At 38.9% G+C, this 16893-nt stretch overlaps 1 protein-coding gene across 7 annotated transcripts in view; it reads right to left on the bottom strand.

The window, feature by feature from the left end:
- dst (dystonin) overlaps positions 1-16893 on the bottom strand; it is a 113304-nt gene that overhangs the window by 61847 nt on the left and 34564 nt on the right. For 5 of the 7 annotated variants that reach the window (XM_028006944.1, XM_028006946.1, XM_028006948.1 and 2 more), the window contains 23 exons: positions 10058-10224; positions 9749-9861; positions 8604-8710; positions 8404-8523; positions 7836-7931; positions 7607-7734; positions 5747-5840; positions 5504-5658; positions 4282-4762; positions 4070-4198; positions 3917-3994; positions 3679-3840; positions 3338-3442; positions 3131-3226; positions 2911-3036; positions 2242-2394; positions 1989-2143; positions 1774-1900; positions 1478-1661; positions 974-1131; positions 698-876; positions 469-607; positions 188-381 (listed from right to left, as the gene is read on the bottom strand). In XM_028006944.1, the coding sequence (XP_027862745.1) occupies positions 188-381; positions 469-607; positions 698-876; positions 974-1131; positions 1478-1661; positions 1774-1900; positions 1989-2143; positions 2242-2394; positions 2911-3036; positions 3131-3226; positions 3338-3442; positions 3679-3840; positions 3917-3994; positions 4070-4198; positions 4282-4762; positions 5504-5658; positions 5747-5840; positions 7607-7734; positions 7836-7931; positions 8404-8523; positions 8604-8710; positions 9749-9861; positions 10058-10224 (3446 nt within the window). Of the gene's footprint in view, positions 1-187; positions 382-468; positions 608-697; positions 877-973; positions 1132-1477; positions 1662-1773; positions 1901-1988; positions 2144-2241; positions 2395-2910; positions 3037-3130; positions 3227-3337; positions 3443-3678; positions 3841-3916; positions 3995-4069; positions 4199-4281; positions 4763-5503; positions 5659-5746; positions 5841-5958; positions 6183-7606; positions 7735-7835; positions 7932-8403; positions 8524-8603; positions 8711-9748; positions 9862-10057; positions 10225-13469; positions 14505-16893 lie in introns of those variants that run through there. The other 2 variants (XM_028006945.1, XM_028006949.1) reach the window with 2 other exon arrangements.

The following is a 16893-nucleotide window of genomic DNA, read 5'->3' on the forward strand; positions in this document are numbered from 1 at the left end:
GAAATTGTTATAGAAAATCTTCATGAATAATATAAGAGCTCTGCACACAAATCCTGTGATCAAATAAAATCGATTTTGGCTGGTCAAAGCTCTACAAAAACGGAAATTGGATTTAGAAAGTTGTGGCAAAATTCTGATAAGTGCCTTATCTACACAAGACATGCAACAAAACACACGTCCTGCAAACCTGCTATCAATCTGAGAGTGAATGTTCTGCCATCTTTCACTCAGCTGATCCGCCCTCTCCTTGTGCCAGTCCAGGTCAAAGTCTCGCTCGTTATGGGCTTTAAACATGCGATCACTGATGACATGAGCTTTCTGCAGCTCATCCTCCATGTCGTGAAATACTTCCTGCCTCTCGTCGATCTCTGTCCGCCATTGCTACAAACAGAAAGATGGATGACTACTTAAAACAAGCTGTCACAGTGCAAAAAACATGTTTTTATATTTTAAAAAATGTAGCGCTACCTTAAGTGTAGAAATCACATTTTCAATGGATTTGACATCCGAGTTGACGGCATCCTCTTCATATAGTTTGGACTCATAGGCTTTAACGAGAGACTCTGCGCTCTGACTGTGCTTCACCACCAAACTCACTGTTTTCAACCTGCAAAAACAGAGGCTCCACTTCACTTCAACTATTTTCCGTTAAAAAAAAAACAAATCTCCCTGACATGCAATAAAACACATTTCTTACTTGTCCATATAAATAGAGGACATGGAGTACACTTGGCTCATGCTCTGAACGAGGATAGAAAGTTCAGAGGAAAGCGTGGACACAGACGGAGAACTTGCAGCCTGTCTGAAGAACTGCTCGCACTTCTCCCTCATGACATCCAGATCGCCCTTCTGCCTCTCCAGCTCAGACATCTTCCTCTGCAAAGCAGAATGTAGAATGTTATGAATAGCTACATCACATAAGTGCCTATTTATGTATGAAGGATAAAAAATAAAAAAATACTAATTTGATTACCTCGTGTTCAGTGATGCGCTGCAGACTCTGCTCCAGGTCATCTCTCTCCAGTGGTGATCGGATTTGCCTGATTAGGTGTTCCTCGTGGGATTCCAGGTGCATACGGATGTTGCGGATGTCTGAGATGTAATGATTGTACACTGACTCCTCGTGTTCTTCTGTTGATAAAAAATATTAACTATAAATTATTAATTAAGAAAGGACTTTTTTGTAATCAGTAGTGTTTGACAGAAACCATGTAAAAAAAAACCAAAAGAAATTATGTGGGATACACACCACTAGGTGGCGGCATTATCACAGTGTATGTCAAGTTATGGTTCATGAATTGCAACACTGGCTTTTATTGGTTTAAATGTAAACTAATAGACACATTCCTATGTTTAAAAAGTATAAATGATGTAATTGTACAAAATCACAGTCTTAATTTATAGCTTACGAGCCTTAAGGGCCAAAGTGCCTCTGCTGTAGGCTGGGCTGTTATTAGGAGGAGAATTGAAGGCTTGCCTCTCTCTGCAGATCTGAGCAGTTCCTGGTAGTACTCCTTACAGGCTGCCACGTCTCTCTCCAGCTGTGCACAGTCTGCCACTGTAAACACCTCTGACTCCTTGCTGTCCTCCAGGAACTCATCGAAGTGGGACTGGAGGTTGCTCAGGACCTGCTGATGCTCGCCAGGCAACATCGTCTTTATCTGAAGTTGTTTAAAAAATGAAAGCATTACAAATCTCTGAGTGTGATCATAAACTAAAGCTAATTAGTAATAATTATTATCAGTGAGTGGGGGAACAAATATCTATAAATACCGAGGCTACGTTCCAGTTGCGGATGGCCCGTATGTCAGCCATTAGATAATGCCAGGACACAACACTCTTCATGTTGACATGGGAGCGGTGCCACAGCATCAGGACATTTTGGTATAACTGTTCATTTCTGCAGTAGAAGAGAAGCGATTTAGACAATGAATGCTTTAGGAAACTCTCAACTTCACAAAATGGATCCTAGCTTCCGAGCGTCTCACCTTGCTGCCAAGTCAACAGCCTCTTTGTTGGGTGGAGGCACAGTGAAGCAAACAGAGGGAACCATGGCTTCATTCCCTGCTGGGTTGATGACTTTCCACTTGGCTCGGTGAGAGTTGCTCACCAAAACACACTCATCATCTTTATCAATGGTAATCTGAAAGAGTTAGGAGACAGATACAGCAGAGATCTGTTAAACAAGCTTCTAAATTAAATGGGAGTCACTGTGGTGTCATGTTTTTAAAACAACAATACCTCTATCTGTCGATAATCACATATCGCTCTGACAGGAATGGAGGACCTCAGGGGAATTTCAGGGTTTCTCGGCCGGAGCTGCACAATGTTTTTGGCCCTGCCCACTAACCCGGCAACAGTGCTACGGTACTGGAGTAGCTGCTCTTTCTCATCCTGAGAATACACACAAACAATATAGTTTGTACCATGACATAAAAAGTTTAAAAAATAAAAAACTTTTTTTGGACTTTGCAATGTTATGACTAAAAACTTGTGACTGTAACATGACATTTTTTCTGAGAGACCAACATAAAGTAGCACATTATTGTAAAGTGATGGAAAAAGTTATGAGTTGTGGAAGCATTCAACAGATCTCAAGGAGCACTTTTGCCTTTATGGAAAAGTGGCAAGAATAAAGCCATTGTTGAAAAAACATTATAAGTACTGCTAAAAATTTGCAGCAGGTTATTTGGGAGACACTGAAAACATGTGGAAAAAGGTGCTCTAGTCTCATTTATTTCCCACAAATGAGGAAAAAAATGTGAAGAACAAACTAACTTTATGAACTAACCTGAACACAACAGAGTCTGGTCACATAAAAAATGTGACCAGTCAAAATGTGGAAAACCTATTGTACTTTTCATCTTTACACACAAATGCATACACTTCATGTCATTGCATCAGTGTTACCATGGACTCCTGAATGAGATCCTCCAGCCGGTGCAGGCTGCTTGATCGGTCACAGCTGTATTTTCTCTGAATTGAATCTTTTAGGTTCTTAAGGTAGTCCATGGACACTTTGGCATCACTGAAAAACTGCATAGGGGAAATAAAAAGGAGCGTAAAGGTTAGATATGAAAAAATAAATAAATAAATGCATTTAATAGGACAGTTTTAGGGTGCAACTCACCTCAAAATATACAGCATTTCCTTTAAGATGCTGTTCGACGCAGGAGCAGAGCTGCAAAATCCAACTCCACTGTGTCTGCATTGCAGCTTTATATGCCTGTGAGGAAGCAAAATAATCAGACATACTGGAAAACTGCCTGCTAGAAACAACTTGTAGTTGTTTGCACAATTCCAGGCCCAAATACAGAAAATAGCACATTGGCCTCACTTCAATGGTTAGTCTGGCTGGGTGATTCTTCAGCATGAGGCGCTCTGCCTTGTCCTGCACAGACTTAATGGTGTCCTCTTTTTCATCCAACTCCCTCATCAGGTCCTGTGTAAAGACGTTAAGGTAAATGCCCCTGGTGCTAAGGCATGGTGAAGGATCAGCTACTCCATCGTCTCACATAATCTCACATCCTGCCTCAGTGCGCAGAGTAGAGGCAATCATTCAAGGTACTATTTAAACCCATTCCCTGAAATGATCTTTTCTGAATGCTGTAAACTGATTTTTTTTTTTTTTCCTGGGTGCACGAAAGATCCCAACAGGTTAAGACAGAGATGGCTTACAGCATGGTAGTCTCTTTTCTGAGAGATGTTGCTGTTGCGATCACTCCAGTCGAAGGCGACCTCCTCTTCCTCTTTCTCGTTCAGCCAGATGAGCTCTTGAGTCGCCTGCGACACAAAGTCATGAAGGCTCTCCAGGTGGCTCTGCCGATCCCTCGAAGAGCTCTGAAATATTTCAAACAGTTAGACGATGACTTTAAAATGGGAAAATAATCAAGCTGAGCTCTAGGGTCATACTCACCAACAGTTGTTCGTACTGCTTATCGAGTTTGTTCAGTTTGTCTGAATATGTCAGCTTTAGTGGCATGTTCATCTGAATCTAGGAGGCAAACAATTTTGTGAATAAATAAATTTCATGCTTTACATCTATGAGAAAGTTTAAAAACTAACTCACTTCACTCAGTCGAGCGTCTTTGAGACTCATTTGAAATTCTTCAATGGCTCTGTGCACGCTCTTATAGTTGTCCAAATGCATTTCCACACTGGGCAAATCTGTTCCCCACTCTGAGCGCTCCAATTGCAACTAAATAGAAAACGAAAAGAATGCAGTGAGTCAAAAAATTACATTTACAGCCTACATAAATAAAAAGGACAGAAACTGCTCACATGCATCTCTTCCACCCAGTTCAGGAGGTCCTGCACATATTTAAGATTGACCTCCTCCTCCGACATGCTGGGGTCTGCCAGTGACGACTTCATCAGCGGCTTCCTGATCTGCATGTGCTTCAGATGCATGAGGTTACCAGGCTCCATGCCGCCCCCGCTTCCCATGTAGCTTGGGACGGAAGCCGGTGGCAGATTTGGTGTCAGGGAAGGGGTCAAAGGTGAGGTCAGCGACGAGTTGAGGCTCGGGGTAAGGCCGGAGGTGAACGTGGATCCAGGAGTACCCAAACCCCCTGATGTGAGAGAAGGAGTAATATCTGATGTAAAGCTGGAGTTAATGCTCTGTGGAAAGCCGGAGTTCAGGCTCTGCGTGATGCCGGAGATCATGCGCTTGGTTTGCTCTGTTGTTAGGGTGCGACCTTTGCTGTACACAGTGGAACACTCAGCTCTGAGGGCCAAGAGGTCATCACGGAGTCTGGAGACCCTAAAAATATCAGAGGAAAGCAGTTATCAGCTTTAATTGATCAAAATTCTGACTGTTTTTATTATTGTTTTAAATTAGAATAATATATTAAATAAATGTTCATATTATTAATTAAAGTAATTATAGTTTTCACTTGTAAGACTAATGCATTTCCTGCAGAGAAACTGAGTACTGCCTTTACGACAGCATGCCATATTTCAATTTAATTTTCAAAACAATTTTTAAAAAACTTTAATAATGTCAAACGTTATAAATTTGAACACAATAATCTTACAACGCAAAAAGCAAAATATTACTAAGTTTTTTTTTCTAATGTCTAGTGAAAATATCTTAGTACACTTCAAATCAAACAAAACTTACTTACAAGTAACTTTTCCTAAAATATAGGAGTTTGTCTTAAGTCAATGATTCCTTAATATTGATGAAAAAGTACAAGTTATCCATGAAATAATCTGCCAGTGGAACAAAACATTTCTCCCACATTATAAGTGAAATAAACGGACAGTGAAACTATTACTTTTTCATCAGCATTACGGAATGTCTTAAAACAAGCTCATATTTCTTGTTGAAAACTAACTTGTAAGTTAGTGTTTTCTTACTTCAAGTGTACTAAGGTATTTGCACTAGAAACTAGACCAAAAATATCTAGTAAGATTTTGTGGTTTTGTATTGTACAATATTTTTAAATTATTATATCCCTAAACAGAGTATCTTAGTGGGGAATTAGGATTCCCCTTGTACCTCTGAACAAGCTGATCTGCAAATGGGAATTTCCCATCCAGGAGAATCTGGATGTCCACCACTTGTTGTCGGAGGATATTCTCACACTCCAGCAGATAGCCTGCGACCTCAGCCTCGTTCACGAACTGAATCCCTGACTCGAGACGTTTTGTATCCTTAAAATGGGAAAGAAAGAAAAAAACAGATATTATCAACACCAGGAATAATTTTTTCTATCAACCTCTGCTTTCACAAAACACTTACAGACTGCAGAGCTGATCTCGCCAGTGCCAGCTTGTCTTCTCCATTAACACAGTCTCGCTGGACTCTGTTGGCAATCTGCTGCAACATCTCAAGCCTGAAAAACATAGGAATATTCAAGATATGGACTACGACTGAAATAAATGAATAAATAAACAAGCACACTTAAAAACAACATGCTTTGTAAAAGTCAAGAAAGAAGAAAGTATTTTCACCTGGATCCATAGGCGAGGTTGTTATTGAGAAAGACCGAGCTGTTAATCTGCAACGGCTCAGTGAGGATGCTGTCACAGGAGCCAAAGCTCGTATTAAAGCTACTGTTGCTAACAGTAGAGGTCCTGCTCAAAAATGCCATTTTACTTCATATTTTAAGCAGGCATTACTTTCACCAGTGTGCCACTAACCAACACTACCAATCAGAATTGGAGTCTGAAACCTCGATAGCCTGACAACAAGCACTATTAGACAGAACTGACAGAACCATCTCCAACCTTCTAATATTTATAGTGTTCCATCCAGGCGAAGGGTGTGTAAAACAAGCCACCCTGGAAGACAATCCCACTCCTTAGGGGATGAAAATTAAACAGCATGTTGGGACAGAGCAACTTCACAGGTAGCAGGACTGTAAGCACCACAGCCAAAAGAGCCACACCCAGAGCAGATGCTGCATTTTTCAAAGATGTTTGAACTACTGTGAACTGAACACAAAACACCATCTCCATAAAAATAATATTAATGCAAAAAAAGAAAGAAATGCAACTGGCATGTAATTGAGTTAGCTAACAACTGTTTTAAAACTGTTGTTTTTGGATAACTTGTTGACACAGCCGTTTCTTTCCACATAATTTGGCATGACGAAAAAATGAAGGAACAGCTGCACAAGGTGACAGCATTTTTTCTCTTTTAAACTTTGAGCTAAAACGTGTCGAGAATAAAAGCAGGCTTTCAAAAAAGTCTAAACAGTACAGATAAGATTGTGAGAATAAAGTTAAACTAAAGGTTGACATTCCATACTATTATTGTTGTCTCAAAAGTGAGAACTTACAACACAGCATGGTTGCAGGTCATGAAACCACTTTAGACTGGCTAGCTGAAAATCAAGTGGTATGAATACTTTTGCAAGGCACTTCATTTGTGGGCAGATATTTCACACGTTTGTTCACATTCTTGTAAAAACGTTAAAAATGTTTTTCACTTTTGTTATTAAAACAATTTTTCAATCTCACTCTCATCCTTCTGACTTCAAACTCTACATTTTATTTCATTCCAGGCATTATGTTATGAAATGAGAAGAATTAAATAAAATGTCTTAATCGTATATTCAATGAGTATAAAATGTGTTATGTATGTTTGCAAGACATTTTGCAGATCATTCCATTACATGTTGAACATTAACATCTATGAATTATGCTCACTGATGTGCATCTGTGCATCAAGTCTTGTGTTTTTACAGACCTGCTGACTGTGCAAAAATATTAGAATAAGGGGATTTCTGCATATCGCACACAGGTGTCCAGCAGTGCCCTCAGTATCTAATTTCAGTAAAGACATTAAGAGGCTTGAAATATGATATGGGTGCACTCTGCCTGTGAAAACAACCTTACAGAGCAATACGCTAACGTGTAGTGTGCTTCAAATCATAAAGCAGCACATTAGGAAAACATTTTATGAGTTCAGTGCCTCATAATATAGTCATATAGTCATATTTTGACAATTTGGAACCAGGTATATAACCAGGTACAATTTGGAACCAGGTGTGTTTGTCTTTTGAGTAATTCACATTTTTAAGACCAAACTTTTAATAAATCTTGATGGGTCAGATTGAAAAAAACAAGTGCTGAAGCTCTCACTCTCTGCTCATACCTTTCCAGTTCTGGCCGCAGGCTCTTTTCTCTCTCCAGCATAGCAACAATTAATTTGCCCCATTCCTTCTCCACATCATTTGGATGATGGCTCGGGGGTAACTGAATACGTCCAAACTCGATCCACATCTGTGAGACCCACAGCAAAACCAAGTTTGTTATTGGTGTGACACACAATGAATGGCAATGAAAGTTAAAGAGAAAATAAAGTTGTTTTCTGTTTTCCATACCTCTAGCATTTTGTAGAGATTTTGGATTTTTGTTTTCTCATTTTCTTTTAGTGGTATTTCATGTTCTTTGAACTGTAGATACTGCGTATAAAGTGCCTGAGAAAATAAGTCATAAATTGAAAATTAAACTGTTTAATTGTTCCACAGGACAATGACCCTTTTATATAATTTTTGAAAATAACCACCCCTCTTTGCAACCGCCCTCACAACCAGGTCCACATATCCCCAAGGAATTACTCTCACTGTTGCAAGATATCAATATCCTACAGCTAATGGATGCTTCTTCTTTCCAAAATCCATCAACTGTATCTGCAGTAGCAGACAGGGATCACATTATGCTGTTTGAAGCAGGCAATTAACCTTAACTGGTCAGATTTCTTGTTGTATGCTATGTACTTCCATTTAACCAGTTTTCTGTACAGTAAAAGACACAAATCTGTCCATCCTTTCAAAACCTTACAGTCAAGTTTACTACTACTACTACTACTACTTTGCAAGGTAAGTGCTACCAACTGCAATGTTGGAGTCCTAGTGGTGCCTAAAATTCATAAAATATAGAGAACCAAACCTTGAGTTCCACAGGATTGTTGGGGAAAGATCTATCTGACATAACGGCCACATTATGTTTTATCCACTGGCTGAGGTATTTGATCATGTTTTGGTACTCCACCCATTTGATATCAACATCCTGTTGAAAGACAGAGAGTCATCATTCATCAACTCTGTCAACAGTTCTTTCCTTCATGTGTGTCAGTGCCATGAACTTACATTAGGACTTATTCCATCAACACCGTCTGGTACTTTGGGGAAGGCGTCATACAGAGTTGAGACATATGTAATCACAGACTTCTCATCCGGTGACTGAACATCAACATCTGATGAGCAAAGTTGAAACCAACAGGTTAGGAAAGACCATATAACATGCTGAGAACAAGTATGTCTTCTTTGATGGTTTTAAAGTAAGTCCGGGAAATAAAAAATAATAATACAATTGGTCTAAAAACGTCTTAGACACTGGTATAAACAAGTTTGTATGAACAAAAACATTTTGATAAATGTACTGTAATCTATTTAATTTAAATCTCAGCTAAAATGCAAAAGCAGAATATGAAACATTGCAATTACATTATTTAAGAACTTTTGGAACCAATAACTATTTGTCATCTGTAATGTCTCCACCAGTTTTTCATATCATTATGGAGAAACTTTGCTCCACTCTTCTGATCAACGATCATGCCTTAAACAGTTGTGGACAGTTCTATTAGAATACCAGCACATCCTTTCCATCAGGTTCAGGTCAGGATGCAGACAGTATTACTAACACTATTCTTTTTTTTTTTTCAGATTAGCTGTTTTGACCAACTTCAGTTTTTGAACATCTGACTTTCGATGTGACTCTAAAATACTCTAATAAACATGAACTTACATAATAAAGCAAAGTTAATAAATACTTTTGAATAGTGATTAGCCCATGGTCTTCTGCAAAACAAGCCCAAATCATCTTAAATCATTCTTTAAACCCTTGCATGAGTTTTTTTTTTACCCTGTGTGCAGTCCCAGCAGTACTTGCTAATAAGGACCCTGCATGCACTTTTATGATTTTTTTTTTGTGTGTGTGTGTGTGTGTGTGTGTGTGTGTGTGTGTGTGTGTGTGTGTGTGTGTGTGTGTGTGTGATTTTGGAAACTGACAAGCTGACAGGACACCCCCATCAGTTCCCCACTGTCCAACCATGACATCAGCTGTGCTCTCCCTCAGTCTCGCGCTACGACTACAGGAGGGTTAAACATAGTTTTGTACATTTAAAGCTGCAGTAGGTAACTTCCTCTGCAAGTTGTCAGGTTTCTCCTCTGCTTTCTGATGCACTACAGGTCTTCCTCCACAACAAACCCTGCCATGAAAATGTGGGTCTTACCCTCAGGGTCGAGCAGCTTGGCCACCCCCAACTGTTCAGCTACAGTAAACGCCTGCTCCAGATTGGAGCGGTTGGTCTGTGTCGACACCCGGCTCATGTCAACCAGGTCTGGTCTGAAATAAGAGGAAAACATGAAAGAAAAGAAAAAACGACATATGAGTTATTTAAAGAATGTTGAGATGAGTCAAGCTGGAAAATCCAAATAGGTAATAAGTATTAAACAAACATATGGAGCATAGAAGAATAAAGGTTAAGCCCATATGAAAAGAATAGTCTCATCAAACACATTACCATTCTGTGAAACTGTACCTGTATTTGTGAATGATGGCATTAAACAGCCTCCCATCTCTCCAGGAAGTGGTGAAGTTGTCACATCGTACGCCTACATAGCCATCTGTTATTTGTTTAGACCAGAGCAGTAGTCTCTCCTTGGCTGTCATGTCCTCGGACTCCCCTGTGACGTGGATATCCGAGATCTACCACAGAGCAGAGGGAGAAAGGTTTCACAATGCACAGACATGATGTTTATAGTTCAAAGAATTGAGTTTGTGTCACAGAGTTAACTTAAAACACTGATTTTATTATTCCATTATATATTTCAAATAAACACCGTAACTAAAATGACTGCAATCTCCCAGCAGTGCTATAGCCCTGAACAGAATCGTCGGCATTAAAACTAGATTATTCCAGTGTTCCAGCGTCACAGATCTGCTACATTCTTTCTCTTATGAGAATCATAAGGTTGGCACCACCCAGTTATGCATATACTTGCATAAATATATGCTGCACACACCCAATGTCTACTTTTATGACAAGGCGCAAGTCCTTCGTTTTGACAAGGTTTATTGATGAGTGGTTGAGGTTATCCTAAGCCATCTCTGCAGTTATGATGCTATAGGTTTAAGCCTCTGAAGGAAATACTGACCAACACTTTCCTCTACTTTCTCCGACTACTTTTTAATCATGCATTATCTGCAATTACTGCTGCAATTTGATATATAGTCTCTTTTTGGTTTTCCTTCTCATACATATGGCCTGGTGTTTCTGCATTCAGCTGTTACAACTTCCTGGTAGAGAGAACCATAACTTAAATGCAGAAATAGATCAGCTGATTGTCTCTGCTGAACTACTCTCTCCTAGTCAAATGTACTTTGCTTTTCATTCTTTTCATATCTATCTAACTAGGTGTGTTTCTCTGCTAGATAAAGCCACTAAAGCAGCTGCTTCTGCCATTAACCCTGCTTTTGTTTTCTTTAACTTAGAGAGAGCTTCAGGATCAATGCTTCCATATTTTTGTGTACCCACCCTGTCTTCTAAAACCTCTAGTCAGTTATGGGAGATGACCATTTACACAAAGCAGGATTCCTTTGGAGGTTTGTTCCTGTTAAAAGGTAGTTTTCCTTTCCACTATTGCCACATGATCAGAATGAAAGATTGCTGGAAGTTTAACAACTCGATGCAATCAACTGTCCACTGTTATCATAACACTCATGCAGGAGGAGGCAGAAATGCTACAAACTAAATTATTTCAAGTAATCAGGCTTCATCATAACTATAACAGAATTATAACGTATGAAATTAGAATATAAATTTGATTGACTCTGTATGTTTGGACTAAATTGCTTCTGTATTTCTGTATATACATTGGATCTGTTTGTCTTGTAAAGAGCCTTGAGATGACAATAATTGTGAATTGAATAAGCTATTTGTTCAACTGAGTTGGACAAACTGTCTTAGTTCATTAGGCTTTAAATCTTCTGACTTCCTCTTCCTTAGAAAATACAAACACTCTCTGAGCTCTTTAAATCCAGGACTTAATGGTGCTTTCTTTGTTGCTTCTCCTTCTTTCTGAAGGAAAAGCAGCATTCTCATTTATGTCCACAAACACAGCCCTAGATGTTTTCCATGGTGGTCATATATTTGATAACCTATCCATTGACAGTGTCTTTATTGTGCCTTGCATTTTGCAAGAACCATTTCAATATGTCCATGTATTTAGGTTTTGATCTTTTTCTGTTCAACTTTGTCAAATAAAACTTTCAGAAGAACCATCTTAAATCAACATACCTCTCCCTGATAGAGTATAAGAGATTCCACTTTCAAGGACTGAGAAATCTATATGAGATATACACTTGAGCATGAACATGACACAAAGCAAACAGTGCCACTTCACAGGTTGCACTTAGAGTTAACTGCGATTACATCTAAACACTGTCTATAGAACTTGCTCAAATTTTGGAAACTTTGCAAATATTATGAGAAGCCAAAAATGTGGAAACACTACATAAATGACAAAAACACCAGCAAATCAATAATGAAAAAGATAATAATAATAACGAGTAAGCTACAACAAAAAAGCACACAAAGCAGATACAAAATATACTATGAGCAAATAACAGCTAAGTTTATGTTTTATGCAGAGAAATTTAAAATGAGAGAAATAACTATCATCCACTGAAGATTTAGTACATTTCTTAATTTGAGTAAAAGAAACAATTTAACTTTTATAGTAGCTTCACTTGAAATTTGAGAGGCAGAGTATTAAACAAGCATCATAGTATATTATACACAAATTATACAATAAGTACTTGACCCCCCTTCAAACAACACAGTTTTTCTTTATCTCCATGTGACAATTATAAACAGCACACCTGTTCACTTTGTTATTCTTCCATTTCAACGTTTCCACAACAGTCAAAACCAAAGATCTGTTAAAGGATAATACTGGGACCACAGCAACCAAGATCACCTTTGATAACACATCATACTACAATGTATAGACATTACTGCACACACTATTAATAATATAAGAGCAGCTTGTTTAAGTGCCCAGCATTCAGGGTGTCAAATACAAGTAACTTTTCTATAGTTACTAGTGTAAACTATGCTTGACGGCACTTATGGTTCAATGCAGCATGAGAATGGTAAAGAAGGAAAAATCGTCATAAGGTGATTAAGTCCATAAGAAGCATCATGTTATGTATGTTTGCATTGAACGCAAAAACAGAAAGACAACCAAATCTGTAGACTTATCATATCATTATCAAATTCGACAACATTATCAAATATTGTTTCCATATCATGCAGCTTTAGACAAGCTTAACTTAAATCTGTCAGAGAATATAACTAAAGTATTTAGAGAAAGATTGGGATAAAGTGCTGAGTTTAGATAATACCACGTGCAAGTTCTTTATTTTCAACTTATCTTGCTGTGTTTAGAAGAAAAAAACGGGTGAGTATGACCTGAAAATCACCACTCCTACAGGGAACCAGAGGTGAAAACCTAATGTGTCGTGGGCAGTTTCGTCTAAGGACACGATAACTTCAACACTCTGAGGAGCTCATAAATAGAGCCAAATAGCATGCAGGATGTGAATCTACTGTAGAGTCATGGAATACTGTTCCAAAATGACCAAGATCCCAAATATGTCCAGGTAAAGTTGAGGAGTAGCTAAAAAAAAAAGTACATTCTTATTGTATTCAGATCTCGATTCCACAGGAAATAAATCAATCAACATACGTTGAACCCACCAATGTGTGCCAATTTTGACCATCTACAAGAAATCTAAAATCATGTTTGGCAATGAAGAAGGTACATTTTTAATGTAGCAGTAGTGCCACCTGATTATAAACTGACACCATCACTGTTCAGGTGCACCGCTTTTTCACCCTGCCCTGAATCACCCCCATGGTAACTATTTATAGCACACTCTCCTTTTACCTTGCGTTGGGTGGAAACAGACTTGGCAGGAGCTGGAGCAGGCTCGATGTAACCAGGGCAGGTGTAGGTCCTATGTCTCCTCCTTCTGTGTGCTTGAGACCCACATATGATCTTTGCAAACATCTCCTCGCTCCCAGGTATGTCATTGCCCTTCAGAGTTTGTAACATATGCTCCACCGCTCCGAAGCTAACAGCCCGTCTCAGTTGGCACTGCAGGAGCTTCTTTACAGGCAGACCGTCTTTGGCCGAGACATTCTTGGGGTTTGCACTAACTCCATGGTGCTTTCCTTCAACAGCATTCCTGCAGCTGTGATTATTTCCAATGTCTGTAGACAAACTCTCCAACCTACATGCCATCCTTGTGTCAAGAGGTGGATTACCATCACCTCTTAGGACAATAACTGGTACCTCTCCAATATATACACCTTTACTGAGACTATCTTGCCTGGTTAGTTGGTTCTCCACCTGGGAGAGTTTACTAATCTCTGTTTGGTTTCGCTTAGAGTTGTCTTCTGAGTCATCTTGAAGCTCAGAACTATTGCAGACAGTACTGCTTCCAATGGATTCACCTGGGGAACTCCTACTTGGTCCATTAGGCTTTAAATCTTCTGATTTCCTCTTTTTTCTCTGAAAATATTGACGACCTCTGAGCTCTTTAGATCCAGGACTTAATGGAGCTTTCTTGGGGTCAACATAGCATTCTTCTTTAGGTCCCCGAACACAGCTAGAGATGTTTCCCATTGCTCTCAGATCTTTGAATACTTTTCCATCGACAGTGCCAGAACCCCAAACAGCAGAGGGATTTAAACATCCAGTGAGCTATCTCTCAGTCTATAGAAGCATTATCCCTCTGATGGAAAGCCATTAGATAACTAGAGCAGAGGAACATACAAAAGCAGCTGCAGTCCGGCAGCGAGACAAGAAGCTCTGCACTCAGAGGAGTCTACTTCGTCCTTTAAACTTCCTGCTGAGAACTGGTCAGCCTTTTCTCACGCTGCGCCTCTTCCGTGTTCTCTCCTCTTACACTACAGTCTTTGCTGACCTTTGAAACATTTTCCCAGCTTTGCTAATCCGGCGCAAACACCATAAATGCACACGCAAACGTGGCCCACGTGCTTCTGGCACTCAGCTGGCCGAGAATGAAAGAGACTTGTGGACGAACCAGTTTAAATCTGGCTAGTCTGCTTTTGTTTCCCAAGAATAATTCCACAAACAACAGCTGTTTCTACATTTCTTTAAAACAGTGACAACATACTGTGAAGCAAAAGTGACAAATTATGCTTTTGCACAGAAACCGTGGCCTCATGAACCAGAGAGAGTCTCAGAAGAGCAGGATGGATAATTGAAAAACAGGATGGTACTAAAAGAGCATGAGAAGCTGAAGCAAATCCCAGCTGGACAAAAAGTCATTTCACTTCACTTTGTTTATCGATAAAATCACGATAGCTGTGCCAGAAGAGAGATTGGGGGTGAGTTCCGGTAGACAAAGCAAACATTACAATTAACAGTTTTGAAAGTGACTAATAGTCTGATCAGGAAGTAACTCACTTTATAAAACCATTAGAGCTACTAGAACTGTCTGGCAACATGTAATGAGCATCAGGGTAAATCTAAAAATTACTATATGTCCATGTGAAGCATAATATTGAAATTTCTCCAGAGGTCACAGTCACCGGACACTAAGTACAGTCCAAATAACAGTCCTTCTTCTAAAGATGTAGCATAAAAGCAGATCGGATCCTATTTGTTTTGTATTATTAGCTTATCTCTCCAGATACCAGTTAATTATAAGTTAATGATATGCAGCAAGACTTGCTGTTCCGGTTGCAGCATTCTTCGTCAGTGACAGAGTTTTAATAAGAGTAAAATGAAAGTGACTCATCAAGCTAGCTGCATAATGAGAAAGCAAATGCATTGCAGAGCGAAGCAGTGACATAATCAGGGCAAAATAAACAAGGAAGTCACACAATCTCCTAAAACCCCTGACGTTAGTAAAGTGCTACAGAGGTACCATGGCAGCAGCCAGACTCAAAACAGTAGGATTGCCACATAGAAATGCAGTATCTTAGAGTACACCTTTAGATGCTTTGTTACAGAACTGTCCACATTCCTGCTCAGACAAGACTAAAACACAAACTTTACAAGTGAAAAAAGCTAACTTGGTATGAAGTAGAAAGTTGAAAATGTGAAACAAAACTTATGTAAGTTTTTAAAATTAGCCTCGAGCAGTAAGATGAGCATGAACACAAAGTTCCCCCCAAAAAAATAAAAAATCTTGTCCTCAGGTGAAGAGGTTAATCTTGGATTCCTCTGTCAAACATAGTAAAAATAAAGCATTTATTATAAAATTCCTTCTGTTGACACCTGTCAGTTTTCTGTCAGCTGAGTTTTTTAATAAAAGACAAAGGTGTGCAGCTTGAATGAAGTTCGACATTTGAACCCATCAGGTACCCAGATGTCCTTGCAGAGCAAGAAGAAACAAGTCCTGTGCCGCACCGCCAAACGCTCCGGGGCTTGCGTGAGACGGACAGCGGCAGGTGTTGGCAACTTCATGGACGCTACCTGTCAGCTTGTCTGAGTCCAGGCAAAATTCAATATGCTGCTTTCACTCTGTTCATTCAGGCGCTACAGAGCAATTGGATGTGCACTAATACTCTCCTTAAGATCAGAAAATAAACACAGGCTCAAAGTATAAATGACATATTGATTTAAAGTAATTATATCCCTGATTCAAAATTATGAAGCTTTAAAAACCATACTGTCTCAAAGTGGGAGAGAATTGAAGTAAACATGAAAGGAAGAATTTCCTCACTGGGCATGTGGATGTTCGTGTGAGATGATTTATGTAACAGCATTAGAGTGATTGAGTATTCCCAGGGGGAACATTTTTTAGGAGAAAACTGAGGATCTACAGCACCATACCTCAATTTAGAGTTTAGAGTGCACAGAATACTTAGAGCTCCTCAAAAATAACACAAAATGGCTGAAACGATTGCATGTATCAATAGGTACAAAACAGAGTTGTTGTTTTTCTTAGAGATGAAAGGCAGATTTCAGAAAATATAAATTAAACAATGAATATGACTTTTCATTTGCTTAGTCTATTTGAATGTAGAGATGTTTTGTATAATTAAAGAACTTTTTTTTTTAAAAAAAAAAGGTAATTTAGAACTAGAGATCTTCCTAAAGTAGCTCTTTGTAAATGTACATTTTTATTTATCTCTTTACAACTACAGACTCCAACATATTCAAAAACACTAATTTTTGTTTTGATCAACAAAAATTAGTGTACAGTTCTAAAGTTAAAAAAAAATGACTCATAATTTTTAAAATTCTCTGTAAATAAAAATCTGAAAGGTGTGGCAAGAATTTTTTTACCCCATCCCATTTTCTCTGACTTCACAAAATACCTATCATCTGACCT

This window comes from Xiphophorus couchianus, chromosome 22, assembly GCF_001444195.1.
Source record: "Xiphophorus couchianus chromosome 22, X_couchianus-1.0, whole genome shotgun sequence".
NCBI lineage: Eukaryota > Metazoa > Chordata > Actinopteri > Cyprinodontiformes > Poeciliidae > Xiphophorus > Xiphophorus couchianus.